This window comes from Monodon monoceros, unplaced genomic scaffold (genome assembly GCF_005190385.1).
Source record: "Monodon monoceros isolate NGI ecotype Baffin Bay Population unplaced genomic scaffold, NGI_Narwhal_1 Super_Scaffold_18, whole genome shotgun sequence".
In the NCBI taxonomy this organism is placed as follows: Eukaryota; Metazoa; Chordata; class Mammalia; order Artiodactyla; family Monodontidae; genus Monodon; species Monodon monoceros.
This window is the reverse complement of record NW_021703774.1, coordinates 70,334,672-70,353,298: the sequence shown is the minus strand read 5'-3', so window position 1 is coordinate 70,353,298 and position 18,627 is coordinate 70,334,672. Positions and strand designations below refer to the sequence as shown.

Sequence of the window (18,627 nt, the reverse complement as noted above, 5' to 3'; positions counted from 1 at the left end):
CAACGAAGACCCAATGCAGCCAAAAATAAAAAACAAATTAAAAAAAAAAAAAGAGGCAATGAGGAGGAGGGGCTGAGGAGGGGAGGCCCTTCCTTCATTGGCACCTACACTCAGCTCTGCCAGCGGTGCAGCCTCCGATTCCTTCGCTCCAGAGATTGGCAAAAGGAGAGAGTTCCTTTACAGTATTTACAGCAGTTCAGGGCCAGAAACGCAGAATGACAGTAGGGCTCTCAAAGGAGGGCTCTTGTTTTTGGCATCTTCATGAGAAACAAAGAAATGCACCCCTCACCACCACCAATTTGGGGCCAGAAAAGCTGAGTTGTAAGGACTGCAGGATGCAAGAAAATGAGTTTGCAATTATAACGGCAAACCGGAAGGATCCTCCTAGGTGTGACCCAGGCAGTAGCATCGCCATTATCACCGTTTGGTCTCGTCAGTGTGCTTCGCCTTGTGCAAACTCAGTGTACAGCTAATCAAGCAACACACCGAAAAGATGTAGTAGGTCAGCTAATTAAATCCCAGCAAAGACTGACCTGAGTGACTGAATTTAAGAAACACATGCCAGGTTTTAAAAGTCAGCAACACGCACTAGTAGATTACAAGTGTCAAGAACTCGAACCCAGATGATTTTTCAACAAAGGAGGAAGCAGTCTTTGCTTTCCTGGTCCTGCACTGTCCAGTTTGGCCAAGGCCAGGCCTTCACAGCCACACCTGAGAAATTGAAATGCCAGCATCTGAGAACCCTTTACGGGGTCTTCAGATTTTGCCACTCACCTTGGAAAGGTCCACCAGGGTGTTGGCTTGGTCACTCAGCTTCCTCTGCTCCATCTTGACGCTCCTCAGTCTGCGGGAAAGAGTCGTAACAGCCATGCTCTTCAAGCGCTGGGCTCAGCCCCACGGGCAGATTCCACACCCACATCAATTCATCTGGTTTTGGAACCCAGCCCAGGACCTCGAACATGGGTGACAACTGACCAGAATCAAGGGCTTGGCAGGTCCCCAAGAAAGCAAACTCTTGCCTCCACGTGTGCCTACCTTCAGTCATTATAGTTTCCTCACCACTCTCAGATCATTTCTCGGCTTCTATTCCTTTATCTAGGCTGTGCCTTCCACCTTAAGTGCCCTACTCTCAGCCTTTCAGCGTTTCCCCAAGCCTCCAGGTCAGAATAAATGTTTTCATCCTCTACTTTTAAAAATCCACTATACTTTTTAAATACTTAGCTTACAGAAAGCACTGACCACAATTTGTTCTGCTTCCCGTTGTAATGTGGGGTGTGTGTGTGTGTGTGTGTGTGTGTGTGTGTGTGTGTGTGTAGACTATGAGAGCCCCCTGAGGCTCCTACCTAATTTTTACCTTCCATAGCAGTCTGTCCAATGTCTGGCAGTGGCGGGTGCAATAAGTGAATAAACAGACTGATCTGCGTCCAGTTCACCGCCCCCAGTGGTTGTTGAGTGGAAAAGAATGGATTTCTCCTGCTCCTCTAAGTATACGAGAAGATACTGATGGAGCTCTGGGGAACCCACCACTTCTAATCTGGTCCTCTGGTGGCTGAGCTGCCCCGGCCTACTCACTGGTGGATTGCTTGGAGGAACTTCCTCTGGTGTTTCCTGACTTTGGCGTGGTCAATCTTCTTTAGCAGCTTTGTGTGTTTATAGATTAGCCACGTTTCCCGAAGGACATTGGCTGCAGCATTCTTGATCTAAGGAAAAGTAAATAAAACAGACTGCTATCAGGTAAATTTCCCTAGGTTCACATAACATGTTTTGTTATGTCTGTCGATATAGTCTACCTTATAAGGAAATGATTCTGCAACGATCTTTTTCCTTAATGAAATCATGAACTCTTAGAAAGGATTATTAAAATTCATCTCTTATTAATCCTGTATTGGACACAGTAGACTGGAGCCCGAAGTTGAGGGGTGGTTCCTGTCTCTTTCTTAATTATTTCAGGACTGCCTATCCACTGTTGTTACTGATGCTATATTTAGATAGGCTACATTACCAAGACATGGAGGCCTGGGGCACACTTTGAATAGCTAAGTATGTACCATTGCTGCCCTTGGATGCAGAGTTCCATGCGCTACGTGGGATTTCTATTTAGTGTACGTGGTACATTTCTTGGATTCACAGAGTAAACAGATTTCCTATCAGCTAGAGATTTTATTGTTTTATTTAAAAATTATTTAAAATTTGTATACCATTTTTAAAGTTTACTTTCCATTTACAGTTATTACAAAATATTGGCTATATTCCCCGTGTTGTCCTATACATCCTTGAGCCTATCTTACACCCAGTGGTTTGTGTCTCCCACTCCCCCAACCCCTATGTTGTCCCTCCCTGCTCCCCACTGGTAACCACTAATTTGTTCTCTTTACCTGTGAGTCTACTTCTTTTTGGTTATATTCACTAGTTTGTTGTATTTTTTAGATTCCACACATAAGTGATATACAGTATTTGTCTTTCTCTGTCTGACTTCTTTCACTTCAGCTGGAGATTTTACAAGGCCTCTTTGAGGAAATGTCTTTCCCACCGAATAGAACTCTAGGTATTAACAAGTCCATTGTTTCCTTTCCCAAATGGCAAAAAACATTTACACTGCAATTTTACATGTAAATGTAATTGGCATAAAACTGAAATCATTTCCAAGCAGTGTCTGAAAATCAGTGAAGATATTTTGGTGTGAAACAAGAGCTGCCTCTTTCCCAAGCCTGGCTCTTTCACTGCACTGCAATCACACATTTCAACATATGATGCTGTCATCTGTTGACATGGAAACCACTGATCTCACCTGGCTCACGACAGAGCTGAGACATATCAATGGCATCCAGATGGCAGGGGACAAAGTTTTAATCCAAACACAGACATCTTCAGCAATTAGTAACAAGAGCAAGAGGAAACATTTCTTATTAAGCACAAGCTAAACAGATTTTTGATTAACTGTTCCCATTTCTTGTCAGCCATGCAAACTGGCACAGGCCCACAGGCCCAGGGCCTGGAAGTAAGTAGGCCAGCCTAGTAGAAATCAGGTTACTAGCCAGAAAGGATTTTAATAAAATTGGAGAGTACAGGCCTGCTTCTTCAGACTGACATCAACAGATGGGACGTTGTTAAAATACTGAGACGTGTGGGAAGGCCTGGGAAACATTGTTTTGCAGGCTGATAACTTCTGTGTGTATGTTTTAAAAATTTATTACTAAGGCTGGATTATATTTTTCATTGGCGCTGGAGTGATATTCTAAAAGAACAGCTAGGTCTTCTCAGAAATGTCTAAGTGACATAAATACTGCCTTTTTGTTCAGTAAAAATCTACTGTGAAGATGGTTTTAAATGACTTAATTGTCCACCTTTGGTACTTTCTTGCCTGAAAGGAAGCAGGTGGTGGTGAGAAGAAGCAGGTGGTGGTGAGAAGCTGGAAATGGTAAGTGTCCAGGTGAAGAGGGGGGAGGTAGAGGAGGGTGTGGTCACCGGGGTCCTGTCCAGGGGCTGGAGTGGACATCAGCCTCCTGGCAAAAGAGGCAGCATAGAAGGGAAGGCTTTCTCTCTGTGGAGTGCCTACTCCTGCTGCCCTTCTGTGGGGAGAGGGCAACTTGACAGGTGGTTTTTTCAGTTTCCCTAGGTGCTTAGCCTCCAAGGAAAGCCTCACAGAAAAAAGAGGAGGGAAAAACCTGCCCAGCATGTCTGATGATCGGCAGAGCCGATCTTGTCTTTGGAAGTTACACGGGTCTTGTCTTTGGAACACTGACAGAGCCATGGAGTGTCAGCACTGACGAGCCTTTGACAACGGTCTCTGTGTTGGTGTGGAACAAACATTTGAAATTGGAGAGGCTGCAGGTGAATCCTTCCTCTGCCAGTTTAGGAGTAAGTGCTTAACTATCTCTAAGAAGGGGAAAATAAATCCTTACCTTAAGGGTTGTTCTGAGGCCCAAATGAGGCAATAACCATGGTGCTGATGGTGCTGAGGCTAAGAGCGGACATCTACCAGGTGCCACTTTACGTATGTGTAAACTCATTTAATCTGCACAACAACCCTCTCAGGAAGGTACTAATATTATCCCCATTTTACAGATGAAGAAACTGAGACAGAGACCAAGACCGTAAAGTTATACACGGTAAACTGAGTCAATGTGGATTTAAGTGTTATAGAAACTATAAAGTACCATAAAGATACTAGCTAGTTATCATCATCTGGCCCAACCCCCCATTGAAAATATGAGGAAATGACAGCTTCAGAGATAGAATGTGAAGGCCAGAATCCCACAGCTAGCTAACGGCAAAGTCAAAACAAGAGCCAGGTCCAAAAAGAGCATACGGTTTTCATGTGGTCTGAAGAAAGACCTGACTGACTAGATGTCATCTCTACACAAACAAAATTATTTCCTGTTTTCCAGGATCAAGGAACTGGAGAGGACATTAGATTTGTTTTTAATCATCATGGCCCTCACTTAGCAATATGACAGAACAGGGAGTCCAGGTCCTGCACTTAACTTTAGCCCAAATATAAGGTACTAAAATCACAGCACAGCCTGGGTAGCTGAGCGAAGCAGTCACGGCCTCTTTATGGGTTTGAACGGGAGGCCCCTGCGTATTCAGGAAAGCGATGTTAAATGCAAGCCTTGGTGCTGACTCTGAATTAATTACCAGCAAACAACCTGGCACAAAGCTAAGCAGATCAATATACGCAAGAGAAAAAGAAACAGGCTTTTAACTGCCTCGTGCTTTCCCACGTCGACAGTGACGCTGTTGTGACCAGGTTCTCCCTCCAATTCACCTGGCTGATTGCTTTGAGCATCGCCGGGGTGGGAGGCAGTTGAGGCTGTGTGCTCCTCCTGGGATTCACTGAGCTTCCATAGGGCTTCCAAGCACCACTCCCTGATGGGGACTTGGGTACCCACTGACCTCTCCTAGTGGGCGGGGCACCAGGGCCAAAAGATGCTCTTGAGGGCGAGGGTGGGAGTGGGTGGGTCAGGGAACTGGGAAGGACTGGGTAAGGTTGGCCATGATCTGACGGGCTCAGGGACGGTTAGAAGAGGGCCGTTTGTGCATGGAAGACTGGCTGTTTCGTCCCCCAAACCCATAAGCATACGAGCTAATTGTTTTCTTTGGGCCCATTCATTCTCTCCCAAGAATTGTATGATTTCACTCTGACGGTGGCCAGAGAATTGGCTCCGTGACCTATGTCCTTCAGGGAGGGCTCTAAGATTCATGAGCCCGGGCAAGAAAGTCATCCAACTAAGATCTTGCATACAATACTGACAGCTAACATTCACGGAGTGCTTACTATGTGCCAGGCTCCATGCTAAACACTTTCTGTTTACATTGTTCCACTAGCCCTCAGAAAAACCTCACAAGGGGATGAATGATCATGTCTGCCTTGGACCGTTGCGGAACCTCTCTGGGACTCAATTTTCATATTCATTCCTTCCCAAAACATTTACTGAGCCCTTACAATGGGGCAGACACTGTTTAGGAAGTAAGAATACTGGGATGCACCAACCAATAATATTTCTGCCCTCAAGGAGATTCTAATCCTATGGGGACAGCACACCCTGTGTAATATAGTGTCAGGTAATAAGTGATTCAGAGAAAACTACAGCACAGTATGGTCCCAATCTGTGAAATGGGATTGTGGTGTTGATTCAATGAAACACTTAGCACAGAGCCTGGCTGCACCGCGCCTCAGTACACAGTAGTTTTACTGATGTTCCTTCCCCCAACAAATGTCAGCTTCTTCCCCCACCTCCAGCGGAAGAAAACATAAAACAGGACACATATGTCTGTTCCTTGAGCTCTTTGCCGTATTATCCATGTCAATGACTTGCTCTGGCTGCCTCTCTGCCAGGGTAATCTGCCTCTCCAGACTTCGTGGAGACTGGTGCAGGAGGAACATGTGGCAGACGAGGGGCACCCTTCTTCACCTGCCCCCGTGCTCCCTACAGCCACAGGGAGCCCTGGGAGAGAAATTCCAGGAGCCCTACTGTTGGGGCCCCTGGGAAAGAAATAGCATGCCCTCCATGCTGCCAGGACTCCCTCCCAGGGAGAGGGAAGTTGGAGAGGAGGGCCGATCAGCCCTGGCAAGTGGGTGTAACTTAGACAACTTCAAGAAGTTCCAGGGGTTGAATTTAGATGAATAAATCTAAAGGGATGATAAAATCGCAATCTGAGAGCCCTCAGGTCAGGGCCATCTTCAGACACCTGACTGAAGGTGTCCATTATGACCGGGGGGGGGGGGGTGGTCCCCTCTCCTCCATCTGCCAACCCCTCACTTCCCTCACGCTCACCCACACACACTTCCTGCTGGCTTCCTGCCGCTGCCATCTCTTTCATCTCCCCCCTCATACCCTCTCTTCTTCCTCCCCCATCCTATTCCACACTCCCTTCTCAGGCTTCTCTGCCCGCCTTACCCAGAAGCCCTCACCCAACACTTAGAAACGGGGGCTCCACCCCTGTGGCTGGCAGGACACTGGGACAGGGAGCGTGGAGGGATGTACTTCTGTGGTTCAAAGTTGGAGTTTGTAGTCTTTCCCCATAGCAGCACAGTAATGAACCACGGCTAATTCCATAATGCTATTAATGTGATGCTCAGCTAGTTTGGAGGTAAACTGGCTTTTCTTTCCAGCAGACCTAGGACCCTAACCACCATTCTGAGTTCCAAGGAACTGGCTGTTCTGGGAAACCCATTGGGTTATGGCTGGAGAGCTGCCTGCCAGCCTGAGAACAAATGGCAGCCCTGGCTGGGACCCAGCTCACTGCATATGGCTGGGGGCCCACACTTGCCCATCTCTGGACCTGAGAGGCTCATCCCTAAGAACGCTTCCAGCTCAAAAGCTCAATGTTCCTATGACTATTGTTAAAGAAAAACTGTCCCCAGTCTGTCTGGGACAGAACTTTAGTGGGTGATATAATTTATAATCCCCTTCTGGGGAGAATTAGCATTCCTGATAACTGCTCAATTGATTATCTGATAAATTTTTAAAAGACTAAGACCTGTTCTGGGAATCCACTCATGGGCCCTACCAGCTGTCAGTCAGGAGTCTGTGTCCTTTAGCCAGGCTTTCTGTACCCTGTACAACAATGACTACCATTGTCTTTTCCTATAAAAGACCCCTACTATGAGTAAACATTTGAATTAGGCTGCTGGAAAAAAAAAAACACATTTTTTTCCCCCAGCAGGATTGTGATAAAACTTTGACACATGCTCACAATTAAAGAAAAGTTTTCGGGACTTCCCTGGTGGTGCAATGGTTAAGAATCCGCCTGCCAATGCAGGGAACACAGGTTCGAGCCCTGGCCCGGGAAGATCCCACGTGCCGCAGAGCAACTAATCCCGGGGGGCCGCAACTACCGAGCCTGCGCTCTAGAGCCCGCAAGCCACAACTACTGAGCCCATGTGTCACAACTGCTGAAGCCCGAGCACCTAGAGCCCGTGCTCCGCTACAAGAGAAGCCACTGCAATGAGAAGCCCACACACCGCAACAAAAAGTAGCTCCTGCTCACTGCAACTAGAGAAAGCCCGTGCGCAGCGACGAAGACCCAATGCATTCAAAAAATAAATAAATAAAAAATTTAAAAAATTATCCCCTATTTAAAAAAATAGAGAAAAGTCTTTTTTATCAGTGGATCAGTAGGTTCTGGGGGGTTATTAAAGGTTTTTGAGCAGGTTGGTTATATGTTCAAAGCTAAGTCTCAGAGTCTAAGGAGAGTCACAAGGAAGCAAAGTACCGGATGGCTTGGGTAAGGGAGGACCAGGTGAGATGAGAAGGTAGCAAGCAACTGAGATGGTACAAGACTGAGATGGTGGCTTTGAGTATAGTGGGCAGAGGACCTGGAGAGGCTGGTGTGGCCAGGTGGAATCAGACTCCAAAGCTGCTCGGACCCCTGTGGGGACCAGGGGAGAGAGGAGTCAGAGATGCTGCTAAGCTTTCAGGCCTGGAGACTGGAAGAACGGTGATGTCATTAACAGGGAAGGCAGGAGAAGGCACTAGTGTAGGGAAGATATGGGTTTGGTTTTGGTCTTATTCATTGATTTCATGGGGAAACTATACTTGGATGAAGTATTTGAGGCAGGAACCCATCGTGGCAAGGATAAGGAGACAAAATCCTCAGCCAGTGGCACACACCGCAGAGGTGTCTGCAGGTTTGATGTGGAGAGGAGGCATGGCAAACAGAACATCTCCTGTCCGTGGTGCCTCTGAAGTCAAGTGTGTCCATGGGCAGCTACCTTGCTCTTTAGAAAGGGGAGGTGCTCTTTGAGGACAGGCAGTAAGTATGAGGGCAGGTACCATCTCTTACTCATCTTGGTGTCCCCAGAACACAGGGAGTGCCATCCAGCTGTGATGGATGTGTTTCGTTACCTAAAACAGCGACAGGGGGATGTGTAGCATTGAGTGGGAGAAAAGGTGGGGATCTAGTATCTTTTTTATAGTCTCTCTGTGTGTCATTTACATATATATTACCTAGTAGCCCAGAGGTTAGCAATAAATTATAATTCTAGATTAACAATGGCAGTAACACTGCAAAGTCAGTGTGGGAAGATCTGATTGCATTAAATACAGAAATGATGTTGCCACCAGGGTTGACAAGTTATACAAGTGAGAGAAGAAAAGCCACGGGAATCAGGAAAACCAGAAACTGAGTTCCGACCCTGTGCCATCAGACCACCGCCGCACCTGCCCCCACCTCCCTGGCAAATAAATGAATAAAAACAGTGTGACTCTAGTGGTAAAGTCTGGGCTGAAGCCTTTACAGCAAGACAGGCAGAGTAAATAAAGACTAGAACAATCTGAGTATTTTTATGATTAACAGGTTACAATTCCTCTTTTTTGTTTTTTTTGCTTAGAGGTTTGAAGAATTAAGATTGCATGTATTGTAAGAGATGGCTTTTCTCTGTTAAATCTATTAATTGTCCTCTCTTGAGAGGTTTGCAATTATGTCCCAATCAGCTCCTCCAAAGATCGGATCTTTCTCTGTGAATTCACTGAGAATTCACTGTGAGTTCTGTTTGACCCATGAGCCACTCCTGCTGGACACAGTGGGCCGCTTGGAGAGGACAGAGGATGGATGAGGCGTTGCCAGGGGAAGAAAGGTGGGCTTCTCTGAGACCAGGTCAAGGGGAGCTGAAGCCAGAGCAGGCCAAGCTCACAGCCAGTTTCCTTTCAATCAAGGTTAGGTAAAAGAGTCTTGCCAGCTTTGAGAATCCTCTCTCTGTAAGAGCCACTCCTTTCGTGTTGTTTCTTTCTTTGGGAAAAGATATTAGATATTAAAGGGACATTTCAACAGATTTAAGTGTTCTCAGAAAAGTGAGATGTTATTCGATAGAAAGATGCCTTGTACTCATAGATGGGCAACAAATATTTGTTGATTTGATTTTCAGTCCCACTTTTCAAAAAGTAAGCGGACTTGAGCAGGATTTTAGAGAATTATTTTTGAAAGCTTGAAATTAGCAACCACAATTTCATCTCCTTGTACAATTATATTGCAGAAAAATTGTTTATTTTTCTGTCACGTGAGGGAGTTGGCTTTCCTCGGCTTTATTTTCCTCTAATGTCTGATTCACAGAGTGAAAAATGGAGAGGACAAAGGAATAACATGATATACACAGTATATCCTTGGTTTCAAAAAGCAAATAGAATAAACAGAGAGGCTGTTAACGTCTCTGCTCTAAGAAACAGCTTCTGAGAAGGTTTTGGAGGCTAGACTCCCTCGCCCCTGACTCCTGCACCGAATTGTTCCAGGAGAATAGAGGCAACTTTGGTAATTTGCTCAATACTTAGCATGACTTCTGCACGCTTACTAGGGGATTGAAGGAAAGCAGCTAGGTTACAGGGCTCTGGGTGGAACCCGGCTGGCCTACCCACGGGTATGGCCCTCAATCCTGCCATCTTGATGATACAAATCACGTTTTCGCTTGTACCACGGACACCTCAGCGCCAGGATGTACCATACACAACCATCTGTATGGCAGCGACATTAGACTATTTGCCTGTACCCCTTCTTTTTAACATCTGTGGAGGCTCTTTAAAGAATCCAGTACATGTAATCAAAGACCAAACAATCAAACACCATAAATAATTCTGCTGAGAAACTGGAGAGGCCTTGGCAACTTCCCATTCCCCCACGCCTCCCTCTGAGTGAGCACGCTCACCCTTTGTCACTCTCCCTCTCTTTTTGTTCTCCCTTCCTGCCTTTGTCTCTATTTAGAACACATTTTTACTGTGCTGCAACATCCATCACTGAATATTTTCTCCAGCTTTCAAAAACCCCAATCAAAATCTCGTTGCTCGTGGGTCTCCTAACCCACTTTAATCCTAAATGAGAAACTTGTTAGAGCGGCTAAATGAGAAACTTGTTAGAGCGGCCAAGACCCCAGCACAGGGTCTTGCTTCACTCTCATTTAGGAAAGAGGAGAGTTTTGCAGGAAATCATACTACTGACCTTCGTTCAGCCTGCAGCTCTAAAGAATTTTCCATAAAAGCTGTCATTAAATAAACAGCTTCTGCCATGCTCATTTGGCCTGCTGTTATCCTGGAAGGCTCGTTTCTGTCTCTTCTAAATGGGCCTTTTCTTCTCTGACAATTCAGTGGGGTGTCAGACTTTTAGCAGCTAAATGATCTCCCCATTCCCGCTTATATTCAGTTTTTCGCCCTCCTTACCCACTTTCATGACGTTACAAGGGAGAAACATTATTTGGAAAACCCAAAAGGGGGAAAATTGGGTGATGACATTTTGATGAACGTTATTTAGGAGTGATTGTCTGTAATGATTTTTTTTAAAGGGTTGGATTTAGATACATTCCCAATATCGTTTTTAAGACTTTCTACTGCCCTTCCTAAGGAGAATCATGAAAACATTTAAGCATAAGCAAAAACACCTCATGCTGGGTGATTTACTCTGTACCATTAGGCAAGGGGGCCGGGTTACATCATTGTATGCTATAGATTTAATTATCAGGAAAATTATTTGGTTGCCTGAACCATGCACAGTGATTTAAGAGAAGACAGGAGCCTTCAGCATTGGGACATTGTGCCCATTCTGCACTGGCTGTTTGCATGTGTCTGGGGCTCCCTCAACCCTCCACTGAAAGGTGTGGCCCTAACCCACTGTGGCTACTTTCTGACTGGCTCCCATGCTGGTCTTAAGTCCCCCGTTAAGACGTGGACAGTGGCGTTTTACCCGTTTGGTGAGCTGAGTGTCCATCATGAAGTTGTGAACGTGCTTCTCTGCTTTGGTGAGTTCCAGCTTTCGGGCCACCACGGCCACCACCAGGGCAGTACAGCCCGCACCCTGTGAGGGGACAGCAAAAGGACCAGAGGAGAGAGCACATCATTAAGAGGCAGGGCTCAGGCGGAAGACTCCACATGCCCCGGGCCCACGATGGGGTCTCCAGGAGTGGAGTGGGGACTTGAATTCTGGCTGGACAAGGCCAAGCCACAAAACCCATCAGGGCCCTGATTCCCGCACCCATGAAGGGGTCTGCGGGTGCTCTTGGCTTAGCTGCAGAGCTGACCTCTGGGAGACTGAGCCTTCATAAAGCTGGCCACTTCTTCATGGAGCAGGATACTGGATGGGGCTGAGGCTCAGGGGAATTTAAAACACCGAACAATCACTTGGTCACCTGCCAGGGTGTGCAGGGAAGACAGAAAATCCACACACGCTCCCCCTCCCTCATGCATAACCCAGCCCCACTGCCAGCTCCAGAGCAGGGGGCCAGGAGGAAAGAAAGCCGTGCAGTATGGATGGATCACCTGTTGATGATGGAGAGTTTTCCTGAAAATAATCTAACGAAGAGGCAAAGCACCACCCCGCCAAGACTGCTTCTCAGGGCTACACTGGTTGGCATGAGTCTGTGCACCCAGTGACTGAGCTTGCTCCCAGTTGGGTCTTTTCACTGGAGGTCTAGCCTATGACTCAGCACAAGAAATTCAGTTCTTTCTTGCTTTCACCAGGAGGCTCATGAATTCACCATCTTTCAGAGATTTCAAAGACGATAACAACACACCTGCCTCAAATCAGGATTTTAAGGGAACCCGCAGAAGGCGCTCAGTATTCTCCAGAGCAGGATTCTTATTCTGCTCTGGAAGGTCCACTCCAGGGAAGCCCAGGGAGAGTGAGTAAAAGAGGCCGCTTCCTCAGGACTCACTTTCTCTCTCCTAATCCTCTGGGTGCATGCTTGACTGTCTGAGAAATGAGCAGAAATGGGCTCATCCCAACATTCTTCCAAAGGACTTTGAAGTCCTCTTTGCTGTGCATCTTGACCTGGTGGGGGGTGGGGTGGGAATTGAGACAGAACTGCCCCTGCCCTGCTTCTCCTGCAGGCAGCAGACGACAGCCCCGCCCTTGCCTGGTTCTTGGAAGAGAGCACACGCCCCTCGGTGACCATCACCCTCTTTCTGCACGTGGGGCCCTGCACCATCCTGACCTCCACTCATGGAAAGCGACAGTAAGCTCAGAAAAGTCAGCAGTCTGATCCTCTAGACGCCAAACAGTAATTATAGTTGCCACAGAGCTCAGTTTAGCAACTGAGGTCCTAGGATTGAAGGAATCCATCAATAACATCTGGGGCTCACCCAGTTTAACGGAATGCATAGGAAACCTTAAAGACTGTTTTCAAAGGTACTATAATCCGTACCAGAGTTGGGCGGAATGCACATGGTAGATCAGTCCCCTACTCTCTCCTTCATAATCTCTTTCCTTTGCCACAGGTTGCCAAAGGTTGGTCGGTGCAAGGTTTTGGCACGGGTGAAGTTGGCAACGCTTTCCCCTAGCTTTTTACAAGGGTTCCCATGAAAACAAAGTCATGTTTCTAGGTACACTTGGTCAGCCACCCATTTCTAGCACAACAAACTGAAAAGAAAGGAGCCTGTGTGAACTTTCCTTTTCTGACCTCATTTTCCTTTCTTGTTCAGGGACGGCCCTGTTTTCTTGGCATCTGTGACTTGCAGGAGACTCTGTGCCCAGTTTTCAAAGGATATGTATGGGCCGTTGGACAGCCTGGTCTGCAGGTGTCATCAATTGAGCCAGGCCTCTAAAAGCAAAAAATAGCTTAAAAAGAAGCTGTTCTAGAGGGAAGATGTGTGCTCCATTTCCCCTCAAGCAGACCGAGTATATAATGCCTCTCTTTTGTATGGAGCTACAAAAGAACTTTGGGCTGAACGCCCAAAAAAGGGATATATCGCTGTGTTAAAAATGGAACATCAGATGGAGAGGGTTCTTCCCAGGCTCCAGGCTTCCTCATTTCCCTGAGTCCAGGGAAACTCTGCTTAAATCACTCCTGAAAGCTGGGGGCAGAATTAGCCTGAAGGAGTCTCCCTGCTCACCACGCCACTTTGGAGGTTTCATTAAAACAGTCAACCATCCACAATCCCGAAGTTCCAGGGTCTAGATGGATTGCTCCATGGTTCTTGCTATGGCTCACAACCTAGGCTGCTGAATGCAGAAGGGTTCTAATGAGAAGCTAGAGTGTTCTAACTAAGGAACCATCTATCTTATATGATTAAGATTCATTTCTGCATGGAGGCAGGAGGCTGGGCTAGATGACATTTCCCAGTTTCTTTCAACTTAAAGATGTCAAGGCTCTCCTATGGATATTTCTCTGAAGGATGCTTGGTTCTTAGCCCCTAATTCTAACTTGAATAGATAGCAGTGGATACTTACAACTTTTCTTTTAGAAAATCCATCATCTGGCTGAATTAGGGAAGTAGCCAATAATGAAGCCTAATCTGGTCATTCCCATTAAGAGGCAACCTTGTAAAGATGGGGTCAGACATCAGCAACCTTCAGAAAGTGGTGTTCAGGGTGCTGAAATACAAACTGATCCTCTCCAGAGGGTGTGTGTGTGTGTGTGTGTGTGTGTGTGTGTGAGAGAGAGAGAGAGAGAGAGAGAGAGAGAGAGAGAGAGAGAGAGAGGAGTGGGGGAGGGGAGGGAAGGGAAGGGAAGGGGAGAGGGGAGATGCAGAGAGATATAGAGCTGGAGCAGAGACTGAGACAGGGAACAAGTTGTGCTGCCTCCTCAACAGCATGGGACAGACAGGGGAAGTGGAAAGGAAGAAGCAGACGAATAGGAAAAAATGATGGGCTGATGGGAATTGAGTGGAAGGCAGGAAGGACAAGGAGCCTAAGACTTGAGTCAGAAGTTAATGGTCAACTTTGGCTCTTTAGAGGAAATAAAGGAAGCACTACGGGATTCCCCCTCCCTCCTGCTGTATTCACCTTTCATGTGGTATAATGATCACCTGTGTTCCTTTTGGGCCTTTTTACTTAGATGAGTTTATCAGCCTGACAGGGCCCTGTTAGCAGTTTGGGAATGCTTATGTGATATGGCAGGGATGCGGGTTGGTTTTAAGAGACAAATTGCCAAGGGCTTGGCTGATCTGGGTGTGAGAGAGCTCCTGCTGTCCTAGCTGTCCTCGTGTGGAATCTCAAAAATGGTTGGTGGGCAGGGGGCCGTGTGAGGAGAGATCGGAGTGGGACAGAAGAGGGTTAGCAGCTGCTGGGATGACTTCCACGGGGTCAGACTGTGGAGCAAATCCATGACTCAGACTTTTGCCTTCAGAGGTGCCAAGTCCTGAATCCTTCTTGACACCAGCTGAATTCCCTGGGTCTTCTCTGTCCAACACTATTTCCATGGGAGTGCTGTGGGAGGGGAGAGGGTTCACCTCTAATGAGGTCGTACTTGCCAAGGTACGTGGTGAGCAGAGTACAGGAGTGAACAGAGAGAGGAGCAGCTGGCCTGCGGTCAGCATGCCTAACTCATCCATAGATCTGGACCCAAATCAGAGACCCAGTCTCCTCCACTCTGGTCCTCCTACTCCTTGTTTCCAAGAGACATTTTCCAGCTGGAAAACCTTAGAGTCTCAAAAAACAAGTATCCCAAGGGGAAAAGTATGAGGTGTACTTAACTAAAGAAGCAAAAAATAAAATAAAATAAAACATAAATGAAAGTGACAAATGGAGGAGGGAAGCCTGGAGGATTTACAGTTGGATTCTGTTTCTGCAACAGATACCATGTAACAACTAAAATAACATCAATTGGTTTGAAACCAAGGTGTTTCAGGGAGAAGCTCATCCTCTAAAACTGACATTAAGCAGATGTCTTACTGAGCCCTCTTTTTCCCTCCTCCCCAAATGACTCAATTCGTGCTACCTTTTACTTCATCAGCCCTTTCCTTTTGCAGTTCAAAGAAGTCTCTCTCATGAAGCCTCGGGGAAAAGCTCAGTGACCCCCACAGATATCCTGGAAGCTTTTGTCTATTTGTCCCTAACTCATGAAGGGTCCACAGAGTGAGCCCAGCTTCAGAAACTGGCTGTATTGAAATGGGATTCCTACCAAGGAGTCTTGGGGGCCCCAAAAGTCTTCCAGATGCCTGCAGAACCAAAAAGCCTTCAAAGGCCCATTCTGGATGCTAAATATTGCCAGCTTTCTCTCTACCTTGTAACTGTCATCATAAAATTCTTTATGGAAAGATGATGCACTTTGAGATACCTGCTTTTGTGGGTGAAATCTCTCAAACACACCAGGTCTGTGCCAACAACGTCAAGTTGTTCAGACAATTATATACCCTGCTTAATGGTTGATAATTACACCGTTACTGGGATTGCCAAGAGAAAACAATGATTAAGACTATTTACAGCCCGCACACACAAATTCTTCCTTTCCCTTCCCGAGCAGGCCTTGCCTTGGCCTGCATGGTGTCCATGGTAACCAAACAGGAAGCCCTACCTTTAGTAAAGGCACTTGCAATAATAATCAGGAGATGTACAAAGTGTCGGGAGGCTGGGAGAGGGGAGGAAGGGATTCTCAGCCATGTGAAACCCTGGAAAGGAGTGACTCAGCTGGAAAAGTCACATTTGTTAGTAAAAATGCCACCAGGGTTCCCCACTGTCAGACCCCAGAGGGAGGCAGCTGATTTTAATTTGGGTAAACACACTGACAATGAGAGGAGGGGAGCTCCCTGTCCCTGTCATAGATAGGTGTGTATTTACGCAGCAGGGTTTGTGCAAAAGGAGAAGATAAAAGGCATGTGCTGTATTTTTAATATGGGGGGTGGGTATCGGTTCCTCCTCACTTGTTTGTTCTTTCCACTTTGATCACACCTCTCTCCACAAGAAACAAACACTCCTTTCCAAGGAGCTGCTACAGCCCCAGCGGTGCTGAAGACCACACCCCAGGAGAAGGCAGGGAGGGGCCCAGGGGTCCTGCCCACCCCGCCCCCCCAGCCGTGCCAGAGCAGAAGCCCGGAGATGCAGGAGTGAGGGAACCAGGGAAATGGTGGCTATGGGGCCGCTTCTTGGATGGGGCACAGCTCCATGCTGAGAGGGTGAATGGCTGGCATTTAAAAACAACGGAGGCTCCACGCAGGGCCATCCACCTATTGGCAGCCCGGCTCCGTGCGGGCCTGGCTGAGAGCTGGTGCCGAGGCACAAAGCTTGCGCCCCACGAGCGGCTCTGAGACAGGAAAGCTTTGGCCTTCGGGCGGCATTTCATTCCCTTCTGGAAGGAAGAATCATTCCTTGGTTTCCTGGTGACAGCTGGAGCTGTGCCAGATAGACTCCTACTAACCGATGGGAGGTATTTGTTCTGAGGCCTTACACTTACCCGTGATTTATCCCAACCCCGGCGCTAAGCCTCTTCTCATTAACTGCGGCCCAGGACCTGCTAATATGCACCGGCTCTGGATTTCAGTCGAAAGGGGAGAGGACGGTGTCCAGTCGTGACATGGCAGCGCTGGACCCCTCCTGCTCACCAGCCCCACGGCCCCAGGCCTCTGACCCTATGGCCTCTGCTGCTCTGAGCTGCCTTGTCACCGAGATCAGTCCCAGGAGGCCACCAGGCTGGTGAGGGCTTAACCCCCTTCCCACTGCAGAAAGGAGTCACTTCCCTTTCAGAAGGAGGGTCTTTTGTGTCCTCCTGGAGAAGTGGGGGTGGTGACTGAAATCTGAGGGAGCCCTGGAAGGATTTTGATGATGGGGGGTGCAGAGAGGGCTCCCTGGGGAGGGCTGCCGTAACCAGCCGCGGAGACCTAGGACCAAGCGACAGGCCTCCTGTCCACCATCACCCCCACGACACCCAGGCTTAGCTGCCCGCTCCTTCTCTGACCCTCGGCTTCCTCTTCTGAAAGGAGGACCCGGTGTGTTTATTCTGGACTCTGGGGTTCTGGGAAGGAGGTCAAAGAGCAGGGCTGCCTGTCCTGGCCAGAAAGCACAGCAAGGAGACGAGCCCTCACCCCCAGCCAGTGAAGGAGTAGCGGCGGCAGGGACGCCGAGGGCTCGCCAGCACTGAAGGCGGCACAGCTCCTTGTTGCTGACGGAGTGCGTTAACATAAAGCATTGCAGTTTATCCCCATCACCAGCCAGGGAGGAGGGCAGAGCAGGCCTCCCATCCGCACTTTGTACTCGAGCATGCTGAGGTCCAGCAGGCTAAGTGACCTGCCTGGAGTCCACAGTGAGGTCATGGGGTCAGAGGCCTGCGGCTGTGGGGCTGGTGAGCAGGAGGGGTCCAGCGCTGCAGCGAGCAACAGGGACTCAGACTCTGGGGTCCAACTCCCTACCCACATCTCTCCCAAACTCCGTACTGTGTGGCCATGTGATGGGCACGAGTGTGTGCAGGGGTGGGGGATGGCAGGGTGATGGGCGGGAGGAATATACACCTTGAAAGGAGGCAGCACAGCTGCTGGACACCTGGGGAGAGATGGGGATGCAGTCACAGGCTAGCCGGGTGCCAACTCTGGGAGGGAACTGGCACTCGGAAACTGGCACCTCAACATTTGGATGCAGAGGCCAAGAGTTGGCCCAGGGCCATGTCATCAAACCAAGACCGAACCAGTGGCCAACCCAGTCTAGGACACGCGTCTCTCATGGCCGGCTCAGTGAGTTCTAGCTATACTCTATCAGATGTGGTACCAAGGTCTGCGGGGCCCAGGCGACAGGAAAGAGGACAATGAACTGCAAGCCCTGATGCTCACCGGGGCTGGTGGATGGGAGCAGAGGGTAAGACCCACGGCCAGCTTCTCTCGGCCCATTTCTGGGGGGCTAGGAAGAGGCCACTAGCTGTCAGGAACCGGGACATGGTCCTATCTTAGACAAGGAAATGAAACAGTGAGAAGCCACGCAGATTTCACATCCGTCTTTCTACGTGCAGGGACATACACGCTGGCCTGTTAACTAGCAGCTGGCCCCATGCCCGGATGAGGAGGGCCCCCTGCACCCACCATAAAGGCGCTGCTCCTAGCAGCATTCAGTGGGTGGGGAAGGGTAACTGGCCGAGGCAGGTACTCACCATGATGCCCGTGAGGAGACAGACACCTTTCCCACAGTATGTGTGGGGCACCATATCCCCATAACCAATGGAAAGGAATGTGATAGAGATGAGCCACATGGCACCCAGAAAGTTACTAGTTACGTCCTGCTGGTCATGGTACCTGCCGGGGGGGAAGACAGGAGTTAGTTAGTGGAACTGCCATTCCCGGGAGTAAAGGCTCTGGGCAAACCTGGACAAAGGAGGAAATGTGACATTTTGCTGAGATGGAGACAGCAGCGATGGTGGCACACGGATCTCTTCAGGAGACTGAAGCTGCCGCAGCTCTGCCCACCCAGGTCCTGCCTACAGTTCTCCATCCATCCCCCCAACCCCCC

The 18,627-nt window shown here is 48.4% G+C and overlaps 1 protein-coding gene across 4 annotated transcripts in view; it reads right to left on the bottom strand.

The window, feature by feature from the left end:
• Window positions 1-18,627, bottom strand: part of KCNN3 (potassium calcium-activated channel subfamily N member 3) — a 213,415-nt gene that overhangs the window by 5,305 nt on the left and 189,483 nt on the right. For all 4 annotated transcript variants that reach the window (XM_029231080.1, XM_029231078.1, XM_029231079.1 and 1 more), the window contains exons 4-7: window positions 18,272-18,413; window positions 11,170-11,280; window positions 1,573-1,700; window positions 775-844 (exon numbers count right to left, since the gene is read on the bottom strand). In XM_029231080.1, the coding sequence (XP_029086913.1) occupies window positions 775-844; window positions 1,573-1,700; window positions 11,170-11,280; window positions 18,272-18,413 (451 nt within the window). The remainder of the gene's footprint in view (window positions 1-774; window positions 845-1,572; window positions 1,701-11,169; window positions 11,281-18,271; window positions 18,414-18,627) is intronic.